The sequence below is a fragment of the Watersipora subatra genome, chromosome 2, assembly GCF_963576615.1.
Source record: "Watersipora subatra chromosome 2, tzWatSuba1.1, whole genome shotgun sequence".
Classification (NCBI taxonomy): Eukaryota; Metazoa; Bryozoa; class Gymnolaemata; order Cheilostomatida; family Watersiporidae; genus Watersipora; species Watersipora subatra.
Genome location: NC_088709.1, coordinates 37633667 through 37648642, shown reverse-complemented (window position 1 = coordinate 37648642; position 14976 = coordinate 37633667). Strand labels below are relative to the sequence as shown.

The window sequence follows — 14976 nt, the reverse complement described above, 5'->3', positions numbered from 1 at the left end:
TTCACCCACTTGTAGATTGGCTGGCTTTATTCTCCCATTATCAATCACCTCTTGAATTTGTAGACTGTTAAAATTTGACAAGCCAATTGACTTAATTTTACCTGCATCTACCAGGTTCTCCATTTCCTGCAGAGAGAGAGAGAAAATTGGAAAAGTGGCTAACTTATAACAGGCGTATTAAACAATAATGTTAATAGGCTAGTGAACCGTTACTGTTAGGGACATAAGGAAGCGATAGTGAAAACTGATCTGACAAAACCTCTGATGATTTGAAGAACAATAGAATCATGCTAAGATCAGCAATAAACCTCTGATGACTTGAAGAACAATAGAATCATGCTAAGATCAGCAATAAACTTCTGATGATTTGAAGAACAATAGAATCATGCTAAGATCAGCAATAAACCTCTGATGACTTGAAGAACAATAGAATCATGCTAAGATCAGCAATAAACTTCTGATGATTTGAAAAACAATAGAATTATGCAAAGATCAGCAATAAAAACAAGAGTTGCCAAATTCTGCTGGCTAAACATTTCCACTGCTGTTTATGCAACAATTTATTTAAAGTTACATAAAAACTAATTGAAAAACCTGCTGTTCTTGCATTTTTAGACCAGCAAATAGCGGTAAATAGTTGTTAATATAATATCAATAAAACTGGATAAAGTATCCCCAGATAGAATTTTTTTCGGGTTTTCAAATGTATGTGTAGCTATCATAAGACGCAGTCAACCAAACTAAACTTGGCTCTCCCTATCTTAGCAGTGCTAACACTGCAGCTTAACCCTGTATACACCAGCATGCCCTCTGTTCTTAGACCATATTGATAACTTTCAATCGCCTATGAAAGTACTTAGGATAGCACAACTCCTGTGGATAGCACAACTCCTGTGGATAGCACAACTCCTGTGGATAGGATAGCGTAATTACTTTAGTCAAAGTAGTCAAAGTTTCATAATTTCCCATAAACCGGAAGTGCGAAAGTGCAAAAAGTGTTTCTTCGGCAACCACTTTTCTATATACAGTCAAACATGGATAACTCGCCCTCGGACAGCTCGAGCACATGGTTAACACGAATGGTTTTTTGGTCCATTCCCACGTAATGATAAATTGCTTTAGATAACTCGACCTCAACTTTGTTAACTCGAACAGTTTTTTTGCCCAACGGCTACCGAAACGGTTGTTATCGCTTTAGAAAATCACTTCATTCCAAGCCATAGAAGTAAACCTCAACTTTTCGCAGTTCATTAGCATCGTTATTACCACCATCGGCAAAATATTTTTGTCAACGACTTTTTCAAGGTTTGGTGAAATTTGATTTTTACCAAACATCCGCTTAGCGATGGCCCTTCGGAAACAAGGAAAAGCAAGGTAACCTTCGCATAAACTTTAAAAAAATCGGCAAAATTGATCATGGTTAAAACACTCAAAAGAAAAAGATGCCTTTTCTTCTGAGCATTTAAATAACGATCAAGTTTTGCCAATTTTAATCTAAAAAACGTCCTGGCAATAGCATCACCTCAAACAACAAACCAATCTCAAGTGATAGAAAAATCTCTATGTTTTTTGATAAAAAATTTTTAAACTTTACATTAGAAGCATTTAATGTGAAACAAGCCATTTATGCTTTTGATTTCTATTATAGTTTGTATATGTACATGTATCTACTAATAAATAAATAAGTACATGGACTTGTGACAGTGCTCTGATAACTTGAACGCTCTGATAACTCGGAACACTTTCGCTCAGTCCCGTGAAGTTTGAGTTATCCATATTTGACCGTATTTCTATATTTTTGCTACATTTCAAGAGCTGATAGTCTAATCAACTCAAAACTTTGTAATTTTACTAAAATCTTAAAGTATATATATATTATACCCTACAAAGTATATATATATATATATCTTATACCCTACAAAGTATATATATATATATCTTATGCCCTACAATATATATATATCTTATACCCTACAAAGTATATATATATATATATATATCTTATACCCTACAAAGTATATATATATATATCTTATACCCTACAAAGTATATATATATCTTATACCCTACAAAGTATATATATAGCTTATACCCTACAAAGTATATATATATATCTTATACCCTACAAAGTATATATATAGCTTATACCCTACAAAGTATATATATATATATATATCTTACAACCTACAAAGTATATATCTTATACCCTACAAAGTATATATACAGTGAAACACGGATAACTCAAAATTCACGGGACCGAGCGAAATTGTTTCAGTTATCAGAGCGTTCAAGTTATCAGAGCACAGTCACAAGTGAATGTATTTATCAGTAGATACATATACAAACTACATGTATATATAAAACTAAAGTATAGGTTGTTTTTTGTATGTTAGGGGCATCTGATATAGAGTTTTGAAGTATTTATCAGAAAGTATAGATATTTTTATACACTTGAGATTTGTGTGTTGTTTTAGGTGATGTGACTGCCAGAACTTTTTCAGATTAAAATTGGCAAAACCTAATTGCGGTTAAAACGCTCAGAAGACATTTTTTTTCTGAGTGTTTTACTCGAGAACAATTTTGCCAATTTTAATCTTAAAAAGTCTTGTCAGTCATATCACCTAAAACTGCAACTAAATTTCAGCCCAAGAGAAAAATATCTATTCTTTCTGATAATTTTTGAAACTGGACATAAGTAAACATTTATGACCAATGCAAAAAAGCATGCTTTACATCTGATCAGTTGTTCCATTTCAAAAACTTATCGAGTGTAGTCTGTGACAAGGTATTTTTTTGACAAAGATCAACAGTGTGACTTATTGTAGAAATAGATTTTAAACAGTTATTATAGTCCTTAAAAACTTGTTAGCCTTTTCTAACAAAACTGGCCCATCGATAGGTAGGCCTTCACTACGCACTTGTCTAAACCAAGTCAATAATACACCATCCAAATCATTGTGCGACGTTGAACGATCTCTTAGCCTTGATGAATTTTGGTCACATAACGATCTTATTCTTTCTTTTTGTTTAATCCATGTTGACACTGTACTTTTTAGAAGATTTTCTATTTTTGATAATGCTGATAGCTTTTGTCCTGCTTCGATTTCCTCGAGTACTTTAAGTTTGTCAGAAGGTTTGCACGCTTTTCTTTGCTTGCGTGATACCATCGTAAAGAGGATGTCTGTAGAAGCGGACGCCAAGCCGCGAGCCTATTTGTGACATTTTATCTTTATGTATCCGCGTATAATCACTGTTACAATATGTATTTTGCATGCTGTGTCTATCTTTATTAAATTTTTATCGCTAATACCTTCTAACGTTTATAGCTTGGCCGTAACTAAGCGAACGTCTTAGCGACCCTATTAATCATTTTTATACGATTTCTTTTTCGGTTCCATTATACGGTACGGGGGAAATTATATGTACACTATACGCGTATAAAAGACTCTTTCGTTAAGAAAGCAGAGTAGTCTCAGCTCCGCGATGAGTGGAAACTCCTTCGAAATAAATTGAACGGAAACCACGTTTGTGAATTCGGCAAAAAACTGTTCGAGTTAACGGTGTCGAGGTCGAGTTATATAAAGCCATTTATCATGGCGTGGGAACGGACCAAGCAAATCCATTCGAGTTAACCATGTGTTCGATATATCCGGGGGCGAGTTATCCATGTTTCACTGTATATATCTTACACCCTACAAAGTATATATATATATATATATACAATGTATATATATATATATGTACTTTGTAGGGTATAAGATATATACAGTGATATATATATATATATACAGTGATATATATATATATATATATATATATGCAGTGTATATATATATGCAGTGTATATATATATATGCAGTGTATATATATATATGCAGTGTACATATATATATATATCTTATACCCTACAAAGTGTGTATATATATATATATATATATATCTTATACCCTACAAAGCTAATAAAATTTTGTAAGATTCTGTGAATATTCTGAAGTACGTAAAAACAAAGAGCAACTACGAGTCCGAGTTTATTCAGTTGTAAAGGATCAGGAAAAACATATTGCCGGGTTATTTTCAGCCCAGGATTTAAAGTGTTAGCAGTGTGCGTATCTAGCAAAGTGTTAACAGCGTACGTATCTAGCAAAGTGTGAACAGCGTACGTATCTAGCAAAGTGTTAACAGCGTACGTATCTAGCAAAGTGTGAACAGCGTGCGTATCTAGCAAAGTGTTAACAGCGTACGTATCTAGCAAAGTGTTAACAGTGTACGTATCTAGCAGTGTTAACAGTGTACGTATCTAGCAGTGTTAACAGCGTACGTATCTAGCAGTGTTAACAGCGTGCGTATCTAGCAGTGTTAACAGCGTACGTATCTAGCAGTGTTAACAGCGTACGTATCTAGCAGTGTTAACAGCGTACGTATCTAGCAGTGTTAACAGCGTACGTATCTAGCAGTGTTAACAGTGTACGTATCTAGCAGTGTTAACAGTGTACGTATCTAGCAGTGTTAACAGTGTACGTATCAAGCAAAGGCAGAGGATTTGCGGAAAAATCGCATGTGATTGATTAGTGAGTTGTTTTAGTTTTCAAGCGCATTTTTCAAAATCAAATAAAAATTGTATATTTTGTAACCATTTTGAAAAAGTTTACCTTCCAGGTATCCATGAAATGCACATCAGAAAAAATAAATTTTCCTTCCTCGGTCTTTGGAAAGTCACCGGCATCCTCCTGAATAGAATTCATAGAACATGTAGAAGATATGAATAATTAGGTATGGTAAAAGTGTCAAGGGGGTGCATCAGCTTATCGACAATGTCGACTCAATTATTACATGGATAGTTATAACTGTTAATTAGCTGTTGTTAGCTGGTAACTTTTGATATTGATTCTCGTGATGAATTCTTGACAAAGTTAATAATAAATTCTGAGAAATAAACGAAGCATGCACTAGTCAGGATTGGAAACAATCATGGTTTTTATTTCAAAAAAACTGAATAAACCAGGTTTTTTGGTTAAATGCGGCTTTTATGGTTTATTGCACTTTGGTAGAAACAAGACTGCATTAATAGGCTTACACATGTAATGTATAAGCCAGTTAATGTGGCTTATTAAATTACACATAGACATAAACATTGAATGACAAAAGGTAAATAAAGAGACAGATACAGAATGATATCATAGCAACTATCCCTGAGGTGAAATTCTATGATGACTAGAAACCCATTCCTTCGGGTCTTCACATGATATATATTGCCATAACAGATCCTGTTTTCAAGGCGTAGTGAGATCCAAACCTCTTGCAATGCATGTAGTTACCAGTTGCTAGTTACCAAATAAATGAGGAACATGTCATGGATCTCCCAATATTAATTTTTTTGATTTTGTTTGAGGTTTGTTAGCACAAACTGAGTATGCTGAGTAAGAGGTTTATTGTAAATGTGAAAACAAGCACGTCTGGCCTCAAAAATTCAAAGCATTCTCCTCATGGAAGCGGGAAGGGACGGTACAAGAAGACTTCAAAGCCTGGATATTAAATTGAGTAAATATTAACTCCTTTAAATTGAGGCCTATATTTGCAGTAGAGTAACAAATGAATGGTCATTACCAATACAATTTGGGAAAAAGTGAAAATCATAAAAACTTGGGAGTTTAATACTTGGGGCTCAGTTTAAACCATTGAACCAGTTTAAACACCCCAGTTTAAACCATCGATGTAAACTTTTTAATCTTAAACTAAATTTTTAAGTCACATTCAATCAAAATCTAATGGAAGCAGTTGATAAAAATTGGCGCAGCTAAAGAACCCCATGTACAAAGAAAAAGGTTCTCAGACAGCAATGAGAACTATTTTTTCCCGCCACAAGAATGCTCTGAACCATTTAGGGAGATACACAGTGGGTACAGCGACACTATTGTGTGGGTACAGCGACATTATTGTGTGGGTACAGCGACACTTGTGATTTGTAAGGCCGTCTTTTTGTAAGGCTAAATACGATTGGTCAATCGCCCTTAATTGTTTACATTTTCCTCCAATAGTAACATCTGATATAATAGCATTCGAACTAACGTTCTCCGTAGTTTGTTCATTAATTGTTGTTGTTTTATATGGTTTGAGCAACTTTACAGACTTTTTATATCATGGTGACTGCCATACAAAGCTGGTGGTGTAGGACAGTGCATGGGAGAATGATTTCAAAATCAGCATACATGTGAAACAATCAGACTAACATGGCACTTGCATGTCTTTACTTGTACATACTGTCTTATTCTATACTATAGAAATATGGTATATGTAAATAGATTAATAAACATGAATAATTACGTTTGAAAAATACAATTTTTTTGATGAATTAATTTACATCTGGTAGCATTAAATAGCCACAAAAGCTTACCTGCGAAAGCTTAACTATGCACTGAGTACAGTAACTAACTCCAGACTAATTAGACTAATTCTATGGCTGCTGCAACCATAAATTAAGCTTAGAATGTTGCCACTATCTATTTTTTTCTACCATAACAACTTCTAGGCCTACGCTAAAATACAACCAGAACAATTAGATAAAAACTACTATAATCTTATGCAAATCGCCAAAGCCTTGAGAATTCTCTTTTAATAGCAACTAGTAATCCTATAATCACCATTTCAACAGCATTTAGAAAAAGAAAAATGCAAGTTTTATGTCATATTTACCAGCCATTCAAAATTCCGGAATCTTTTTACCTTGCTACAAAATTTTGGACTATTGATAGATTTTAATATTCTTTACAGAAAATCTCAGTACGCCAGAAAAGATCATACATTCAATTTTGGCACCAACTACTGTCATAGAGACAATATGCGAGCCTTGTTCTGGTATTGACCATTGTGTTTGTAAACACTGCATTACCCTAGGACACTTATGTATTAGCGTCATCTAACTCTCGCGTTTTCGCGGAGTCATCCTCTCGCGACAATTTCAAAAGCGAAACTAAACTATCATAACGAATGAGCGAAATTAAATAGCTTTGTTCATTGATTCTTGATATACACAATAAAATCGTCATATTAGAAATGCAGACAATTTTCGTGAGTGGTTGGGCTCATTGGGCAATTTCAGCTAAACTCATAGCTAATATACCGACTGAGCAGCATGGCAAAGCAAATTAAAATAACAAGTTTTTTCGGAAAAGCCAAGACAAATGAGGAAGATGATGATATTAGTTAAGTCATTGAATTTGTAACTGATGAGGATGAAAGTCTCGTAGGGAAAGTCATAAAATTGAATAATAATTATTGTAGTGATGAATTTTATTACCAACCAAAAACATTAACAACTCTGAGCCATGGCCAGAGTATTGGTACCACATCTAATATTGGTACCACATCCGTAACGGCGGCAGGAACCTAGAGGTCATTGATAGTCCAAAAAACAAATGGCAGGAAGCGATCAAATTGCATTATCAATCTCGGCCACACATTTTTACCTGCAGTTCACAAACTAGTCCCAAATTGAAATTTTCTTTCTTACTAGTGAACCGGACCTGAGGAATCTAATTATGATTATGCTTGTTCCATTGCATTTATTTTCACATCACTATATTTTCGCACTCATCAGAGCCGCGAAATTAAGTTTTAGCGAAATTTTACTCAGTATGCTACTCACGAAACTAAATTCTAGGGAAATATAAGTGTCCTAGGGTAAACAATTTCACATGCAAATTCGAAACTTTATCAAAAGATTGATATGCTTGTAGGCTGCTTTTGCAGCATTTAGAAATTATCAAAAACTCCTTTAACTAAATATAAAGTTATGGTTCCAAGATCTGTTACGATGTCAGAATAGATATTACCTAACAATACGCTATAAATCATTGTTTTTAAACCGGAAACAAAAACTAGGACAACATTTTAATAAATACACATTTGATAGCGCTGATAGCAATAAAACAAATGCATTATGGAGATATGTAACAAGAACTTGGAGAAGTGTAAAATAAATTTTTAAAGTGACCAAGTTAACAAGTAACCAAGTAACATGTAACAAGTTTTATTGTCTCTGCTACTTGAAGGTTAATTGACAGCACCAATTTTTATTGCATTACCAGCAGCTGGTAACATTACAGATTGGGAGTTTAATGATATTTTTGTGTAATTTTGACACAAAAAGACACAGAAATTGTATTTTTGACACAGAAATGGTATTAACCAGAAATGTTAATACCATTTCTGGTATTTGGTCAAAATATTGATAAAATTATCTGGTTCAAATAGTTTTATCAACATTTTGAAGTCACTGTTATGTGCTTAAGTTTTGGTCTTCGAAACTGGCTTTTTATTCTACTTACATCAGAATCATAATTGAAAAACCAAATGTCATAGTTTTATCAGTATAAACAGTATAAAGTTATATATAAACAGATGTAGTTTTAAACTACTGTCAGTTTACCTCTAACATTATGAAACGTAATATTTTATATACGAGAATTATCTTAGACCGTATTAACAACTTGTGACATCACATAGATTAGCCCACTTCCTTCTCAACCGAATATATTATTGAAGCTCTACGCTTGAAGAACTTGATGAGAAAAAAAGAAACCAAATTGAGTACCCTACAGGATTAATTTATTTGCAGAGTTACATTTCGCGAAAATTGTCTTTTCATGCATATTCGCGGATGAATTTATTCGCGGCTGAAAACTGCCACTCTCTAGGAAAAGTTAACTCTATTGCGGCTAGTAATAGTGTTATTCCTACGCATACGCACACCGCGCGTTCAGGTTTATATTTAGCTTACAACTGCGAGGCGATCATGCTAAGCTACGGTAAACAATTTTTGCTGCGTCCAGAGGTTTTCACGAATATTCATCGCTTTGGAGGCCTTTGATAAGCCAACAACTTGTGGTAAGTAATGAGTTTTTTTAAAACCATTTACTAAATTAATAATTGAATTTTACTTTAGTAAAACGCAATATTTATTTTTTCCATCCCTACCGCTTTGTTATTCGTTTTAGTGTGAGAAAGATCCCAATAATCTACACGAATCATTGGCAGTAAAGCTTATAAACGCAGACTGCGCAACGGTTAGTCATCTACCCCGTGAAATAAGTATAGTAAACAGCTTTTTCATCATATCCGGAGGTACAATGACTGCAAGGGTGGTGGATGTTATTCCTAGAAGATTACCAATAATTCAGGGATATCTTGAAACTGAAGTGATCACAGCTGCTAACGAGGAGAATATATCCGTTTTAAAAAAGGAACAAGAATGCCTTTACGATCACAAACTTTTGGCCAACCAGAAGAACGTTGCAATAGTAAGCCACGAGGAGAGTTCTGATGATAACTTCCTTACTAGTCATGTAGTAGCAAGAGAATCGCCTTTAACATCCACCCAGGACAGTGACAGAGCTGCTATTACCAAAATAACTAGTCAGAGAGCACCATTACATGCTAGTATTCGCATATCAAGAGCACTAGTTTAATTTTATTGCTAGACAACCTACATATAGACTAAACTGTTTATATTTACTTCATTCATCGTTTGTAAAATTTTAATTGTATTTGAAATATTTTATTTGTACACTCAAGTTTGTAATAAATTATAATATATCTATACATGAAATAAAATATATGATTTAATCATGTTTGCTGCAGCGATATCAAGGAGTTGTTGTCGATGAAGGGGGTCTAGGTTGACTGGTTGCTTCTCTGCCAATATTCCTGCCTTGATGAATATTACTACTTGTCTCTAGTTTTTGTAATCGGAGTAGGTTGTTTCATTCTCAATCTGCAGTAAACACAAAAATAAAAAATATTAACGAGTGTTAAGTACAAAAACAATAGCTGAAGTATTTGATGAAAGCGATCAGTTTTTAAACAAAAGAATTAACTAATGCAATTAGTTATGGAAAAACGTATCTGCAAATCAAATACATACCATAATGTCCAGATCATGATCGTCCTCAACTTCAGCAAAAGAGATTGATGGAGTTGATTTCAATGTAAAAAACTAGGAGAGCTTTTTTGCGATGATGAAGCCATGCCGACTAACTTGTAAAAACCTTGAATAATTTTGTGAAGTTTGATGCAATGGTAATAAAACTCGAAGCCCGGCGATGATTTTAAAGAAGTTTAGGAACTCGGCTACGTTTAGTACATCTGCCGAGTGGCTATTTTTGCGATGACGCCATTCTGCAAATCTTGTGATAACCTTGAATAATGTTGTAAAGAAATGTGATGCATTGGCAATGGCGTTAGCTCAAAGCCCAGGCAATGATTTTAAAAATGTTTTGGAACTCAACTACGTCTAGTATTTATATTAAAACCTAGCCTAGCGACTAGTTTTCAATTTGATGCAGTAGTTATTCTCTCTTGTGATTAAAAATAGAAATAATTATTCACGGAATTTAATAATTCGCAGAACTGACTGTTCGCGAAATCCCGAATTTTTATGACCACCGAATATTTTCATCCTGTAGGGTAAATAGTTTCCCCCAACTTCCCCCCAAGACCTTCAATGAGGTGATGTTTTAAAGATAACTAAAGAAACATCATAATTGTAGTACTTCAGAGTTGCGCTCTCTGAATCATGGAAACTGGGTCTCCGCACGGACATCACTGCGCACTGATCAGTGCGAAGACTGCTAATTCACAGGAAAGAAACAGCAATTACACAGTGGCTGCGCTCTCTTGCTGTGGAGGCAGATTCATCGAGCGCCATAAACACATACAAAAGTTGTCTCACATATATTGTTTTTTTTCTATTCCTCCGCTCTTCTTTCACTTAAATTTAATAATGGTCTGCACCTATGAGGATGATGAAGTGATTACTTTCCTAGACTTTTTTATCGATACCAACACTTTTCGAAAGATAGATGGCAAGCCCCAAAGTAATATTTAAATATTTGATATCTGATCAGGCTTGCACAAAATTGACAAAACCTTTAAACCATAACTGTCACGAACAACTTTTATCGTATTTACTAGGTAAATCAGACACGCTGATTCCGATTTTGTACTCAAAATAAAGACTAGTCCGCTAACCTTCAAAGTCATTTAGGCTTTTTCAAAGCGTTTCAATATCCGTTTCGAAAACAACACAATCGGCATTACAAGCTCCGCTCATAAATATGTGACGAAACCTAGCTTTTTCAGGAACGGAAGTTAGGGATGTTTAGTCCGATTTAGAATGATAAAGATGGGTGTCTTAAAACCCATTATTTTTCAAAATCCAGCCTGTAAAATAATTTCAGTTTTTTACGAAAGGTATATAAACTATTTAAAATTGCTCGTAGCTTGTTACATGACGTTTAAATGGGCTTAACGCCGAGAAAAATGAGCTCAAAAAGCGCGGTTTTATCACAAGCTAGCGTTGTTATCGCGCTTTTTTAAATATGCAATGCTAAATAGCTTATCTACATTTCAGAAAAGACTGATATTATTTTTAAGGCTGAATTTAGATATTAATGGATTTTAAAACACCCGTCTCTATTATTCTAAATCGGTCTAAACATCCCTACGTAACTTCTGTTCCTAAAAAGCTAGGTTACGTCACATATTAATGAGCGGAGCTTGTTATGCCGATCGCGTTGTTTTCGAGACCGATATTAAAACGCTGTAAGAAAGCCTTCATTACTCTGAAAGTTAGTGGACTAATCTTTATTTTGAGTACAAAATCGGAATCAGCGTGTCTGATTTACCCAGTAAATACGATAAAAGTTGTTTGTGACAGTTATGGTTTAATAAAAAAGCATCAACTCTTTGTTACATGGGTTTGGCAATAAAATAGCGAGCAATAACCAACTAAAGAGGCAAGTTCCGTAGTATATACAGTAATACATTGAGACATGAGCTTAATAAATTCCGGGACAGAGCTTGTATGTCAGTTCACTTGTTTCTTAAATCAATTTTTCCTATATAAAATAACTAAATAGAAATCAATCCGTTCCTACCATCTGAAAAAAGAACTAAAATATAACATTACCATAAACAACATTTTCTAACTATTATAATTCACCACCTCCACTCGCAAAGTAACAAATATCTATCTAGCGGTTATGATCTGCAATAAAGTGTTGACAATATCATGTACAGTAATAGTAAGTTGTAATGTACAGTAAGTTTTTAACTTCCAAATAGCCGGTAGTGGCTAATGGAGGGGTGAGAGACTTGATGGCAACACGTTTGGTACGCTATACTTTTGTGTCGCTACGTAACATGAACTTTAAATTTGAGTTACCGTACTTTTCGGACTATAAACCGCACCCCTATATAAGCCTATATAAGCCGCATCTGCTTTATTTTCCAAAAGATGATAATAAAACAATACATAGGCCGCACCTTTGTATAAGCCACAGAACTCAGGACGGTGCTTTTTAACGTGGCAGCAACTTTTCCGTTTAAAACGGAACAGTGCTAAATGGCACTGTTTTGTATTAACCGACGCTTTTTAACCTACTACCTAACGGAACAGTACCCTTAGGCATTGTTTCGTATTTTCTTTCACCGCTAGAGGCGCACTAACCGGATATTCTGGTTAATGCACCCGAGCGGTGAAGGAAAAGCCACAGAATAGCCGCACCCTTATATAAGCCACATGGCTCAAATCGTCAAAAAAAAGTAGCGGCTAATAGTCCGAAAAGTATGGTAAATGAATTCAGCTTACTATGCATGCACTTAAAAATATACCTTATAAGCCATAGGCCAGTGAATTAGGTACAAGTCCAGATATTCTAACCCAAGTCTTTCAAGAGATATGGCCAAAGCCTTGCTAACGAGGTCCTTGCGATGATAAGTATTCCATAGCTAAAACAAAGTAGACAATTGATGATATTCACGATATTCGACAAATGATTCGTAACAAAATTTTATGCAGAAATCAATAAACTGTCATAAGACTGCAATGTAAACTACAGTATGTGCAAAAATTCCAAATTCTCTTCCTGTAAGCACTGAAAACCGAATGAAATCAAATGTATATTGAAGACTTCATTCCAAACAAAAATTATGCATAATATATATGATCATATTAAGTGGTTCATGACGGGAAGAAACATTTTAATGATGAAGAAAAAGCCAGCTGATTCATATTGTTTTTTTTGATTGATTGTTTTCTTGCATTCACAAGGAGAGTGTGATATTACTTTGTTCATATAGATCTGTAAAAGCCACTATTTATTTCTTCAAACACCTGATAGAACTACCTAGCAATAACTGAGACTAGTACTAATATGTTCAAACACCTGATAGAACTACCTAGCAATAACTGAGACTAGTACTAATATGTTCAAACACCTGATAGAACTACCTAGCAATAACTGAGACTAGTACTAATATGTTCAAACACCTGATAGAACTACCTAGCAATAACTGAGACTAGTACTAATATGTTCAAACACCTGATAGAACTACCTAGCAATAACTGAGACTAGTACTAATATGTTCAAACACCTGATAGAACTACCTAGCAATAACTGAGACTAGTACTAATATTTTTCAAACGCCTGATAGAACTACCTAGCAATAACTGAGACTAGTACTAATATTTTTCAAACGCCTGATAGAACTACCTAGCAATAACTGAGACTAGTACTAATATGTTCAAACGCCTGATAGAACTACCTAGCAATAACTGAGACTAGTACTAATATGTTCAAACGCCTGATAGAACTACCTAGCAATAACTGAGACTAGTACTAATATGTTCAAACGCCTGATAGAACTACCTAGCAATAACTGAGACTAGTACTAATATGTTCAAACACCTGATAGAACTACCTAGCAATAACTGAGACTAGTACTAATATGTTCTCGGAACCATGAAAATGTTTCTATTCATAAAGAGTTCTACTCTAAGCAGTGTCCAAAGAGTGCTTGGTAAAAGCAAGACAAATTTACAACCATCTTTCAGAGAAAATTCCTATTCAATGATTGATGCAGAGACATTTAAGCTTACAAATGTTATGGAAAGAATTTATTTTAACTTGGTCAAATGCTTGATAAGTAAGCAGAGTAAATACTTATCAAGCAATACTTATGCTTGATAAGTATTTTAACCCCCCCCCCCCCCCCGCTGATCAGTTCGCCTCAATTTAGGCTTTACAACCATTCGCAAAGTTAAAGACCACCCTTGATATTCCAGAAAATTAGGGTTTTTGTAAGATTACACTAACTTTTTGTATTGCTCATGAGATGATACAGATTAGAGAGTATACATAGTTTATACCGTGCATGGACAACCTTGGTTCACATTTGGGCCAGATTATGTTTTCCAAGACTGGCCAGGGGCCAGGAGTCCTAATTATAGAATTGCAATATATGTATACATATACACTTATAATTTCATATATATACTATGCATATAAACATATATTAAACTACTGATTTCTTTATTCGTTTGTCTAATACTTGTCTAACAAAAACTGTAAAAGCTAAAAATATTTATTAAAAGCAATTTATGGTAACACAGTTTATTAATCTTATAATTACAAATGAGAAAAATTGTAACAAAACCTTATTCTAATTGGAAATTTGGGCTTGGTGTTTCTTCACCAGTGCTCAAGGTTTGGTGTTTTCATGTTCTGCCTCAAAATCTTCAAGGAATTCTTTAAACTGGCGGTGGATTAATGCTCGAGATTTTATAAAATTGGTACTCGAAACTACTTTAGTATACCTGTCACCAAAACAAGCTCCTACAGGTCTACAAACATGTCTCTTGTCTTAGTTAAACTGCAACAAGGTGGGATCATCGGAGATTAACACTTTTGACCAGTTTTGAATGGTCCAGTGGCGCTACCTCCGGGTGTAAGCAAATCTCATAGTTTTCATAGCTCGGGTAAGACAGATTCTAGATTTATGTCCAAAGTCTTTGCTTAAAGGTTGACTTGCAACAAAATTCACATTACCGTTATTTGATATGAAAAGATTCACCATGTCTTACTCTGTTGTGTTGTAGGTGCAAAATACGTGGAAAGGTGATTACAAGCTCTTAAAAGC

General features: G+C 34.5%; 1 protein-coding gene across 1 annotated transcript in view; it reads right to left on the bottom strand.

The window, feature by feature from the left end:
* The window catches only part of LOC137388685 (aldo-keto reductase family 1 member B1-like), a 55987-nt gene that overhangs the window by 27028 nt on the left and 13983 nt on the right, over positions 1-14976 (bottom strand). Inside the window, exons 3-5 of the mRNA XM_068075144.1 lie at positions 12670-12786; positions 4650-4727; positions 10-126 (exon numbers count right to left, since the gene is read on the bottom strand). Of these exons, the coding sequence (XP_067931245.1) occupies positions 10-126; positions 4650-4727; positions 12670-12786 (312 nt within the window). The remainder of the gene's footprint in view (positions 1-9; positions 127-4649; positions 4728-12669; positions 12787-14976) is intronic.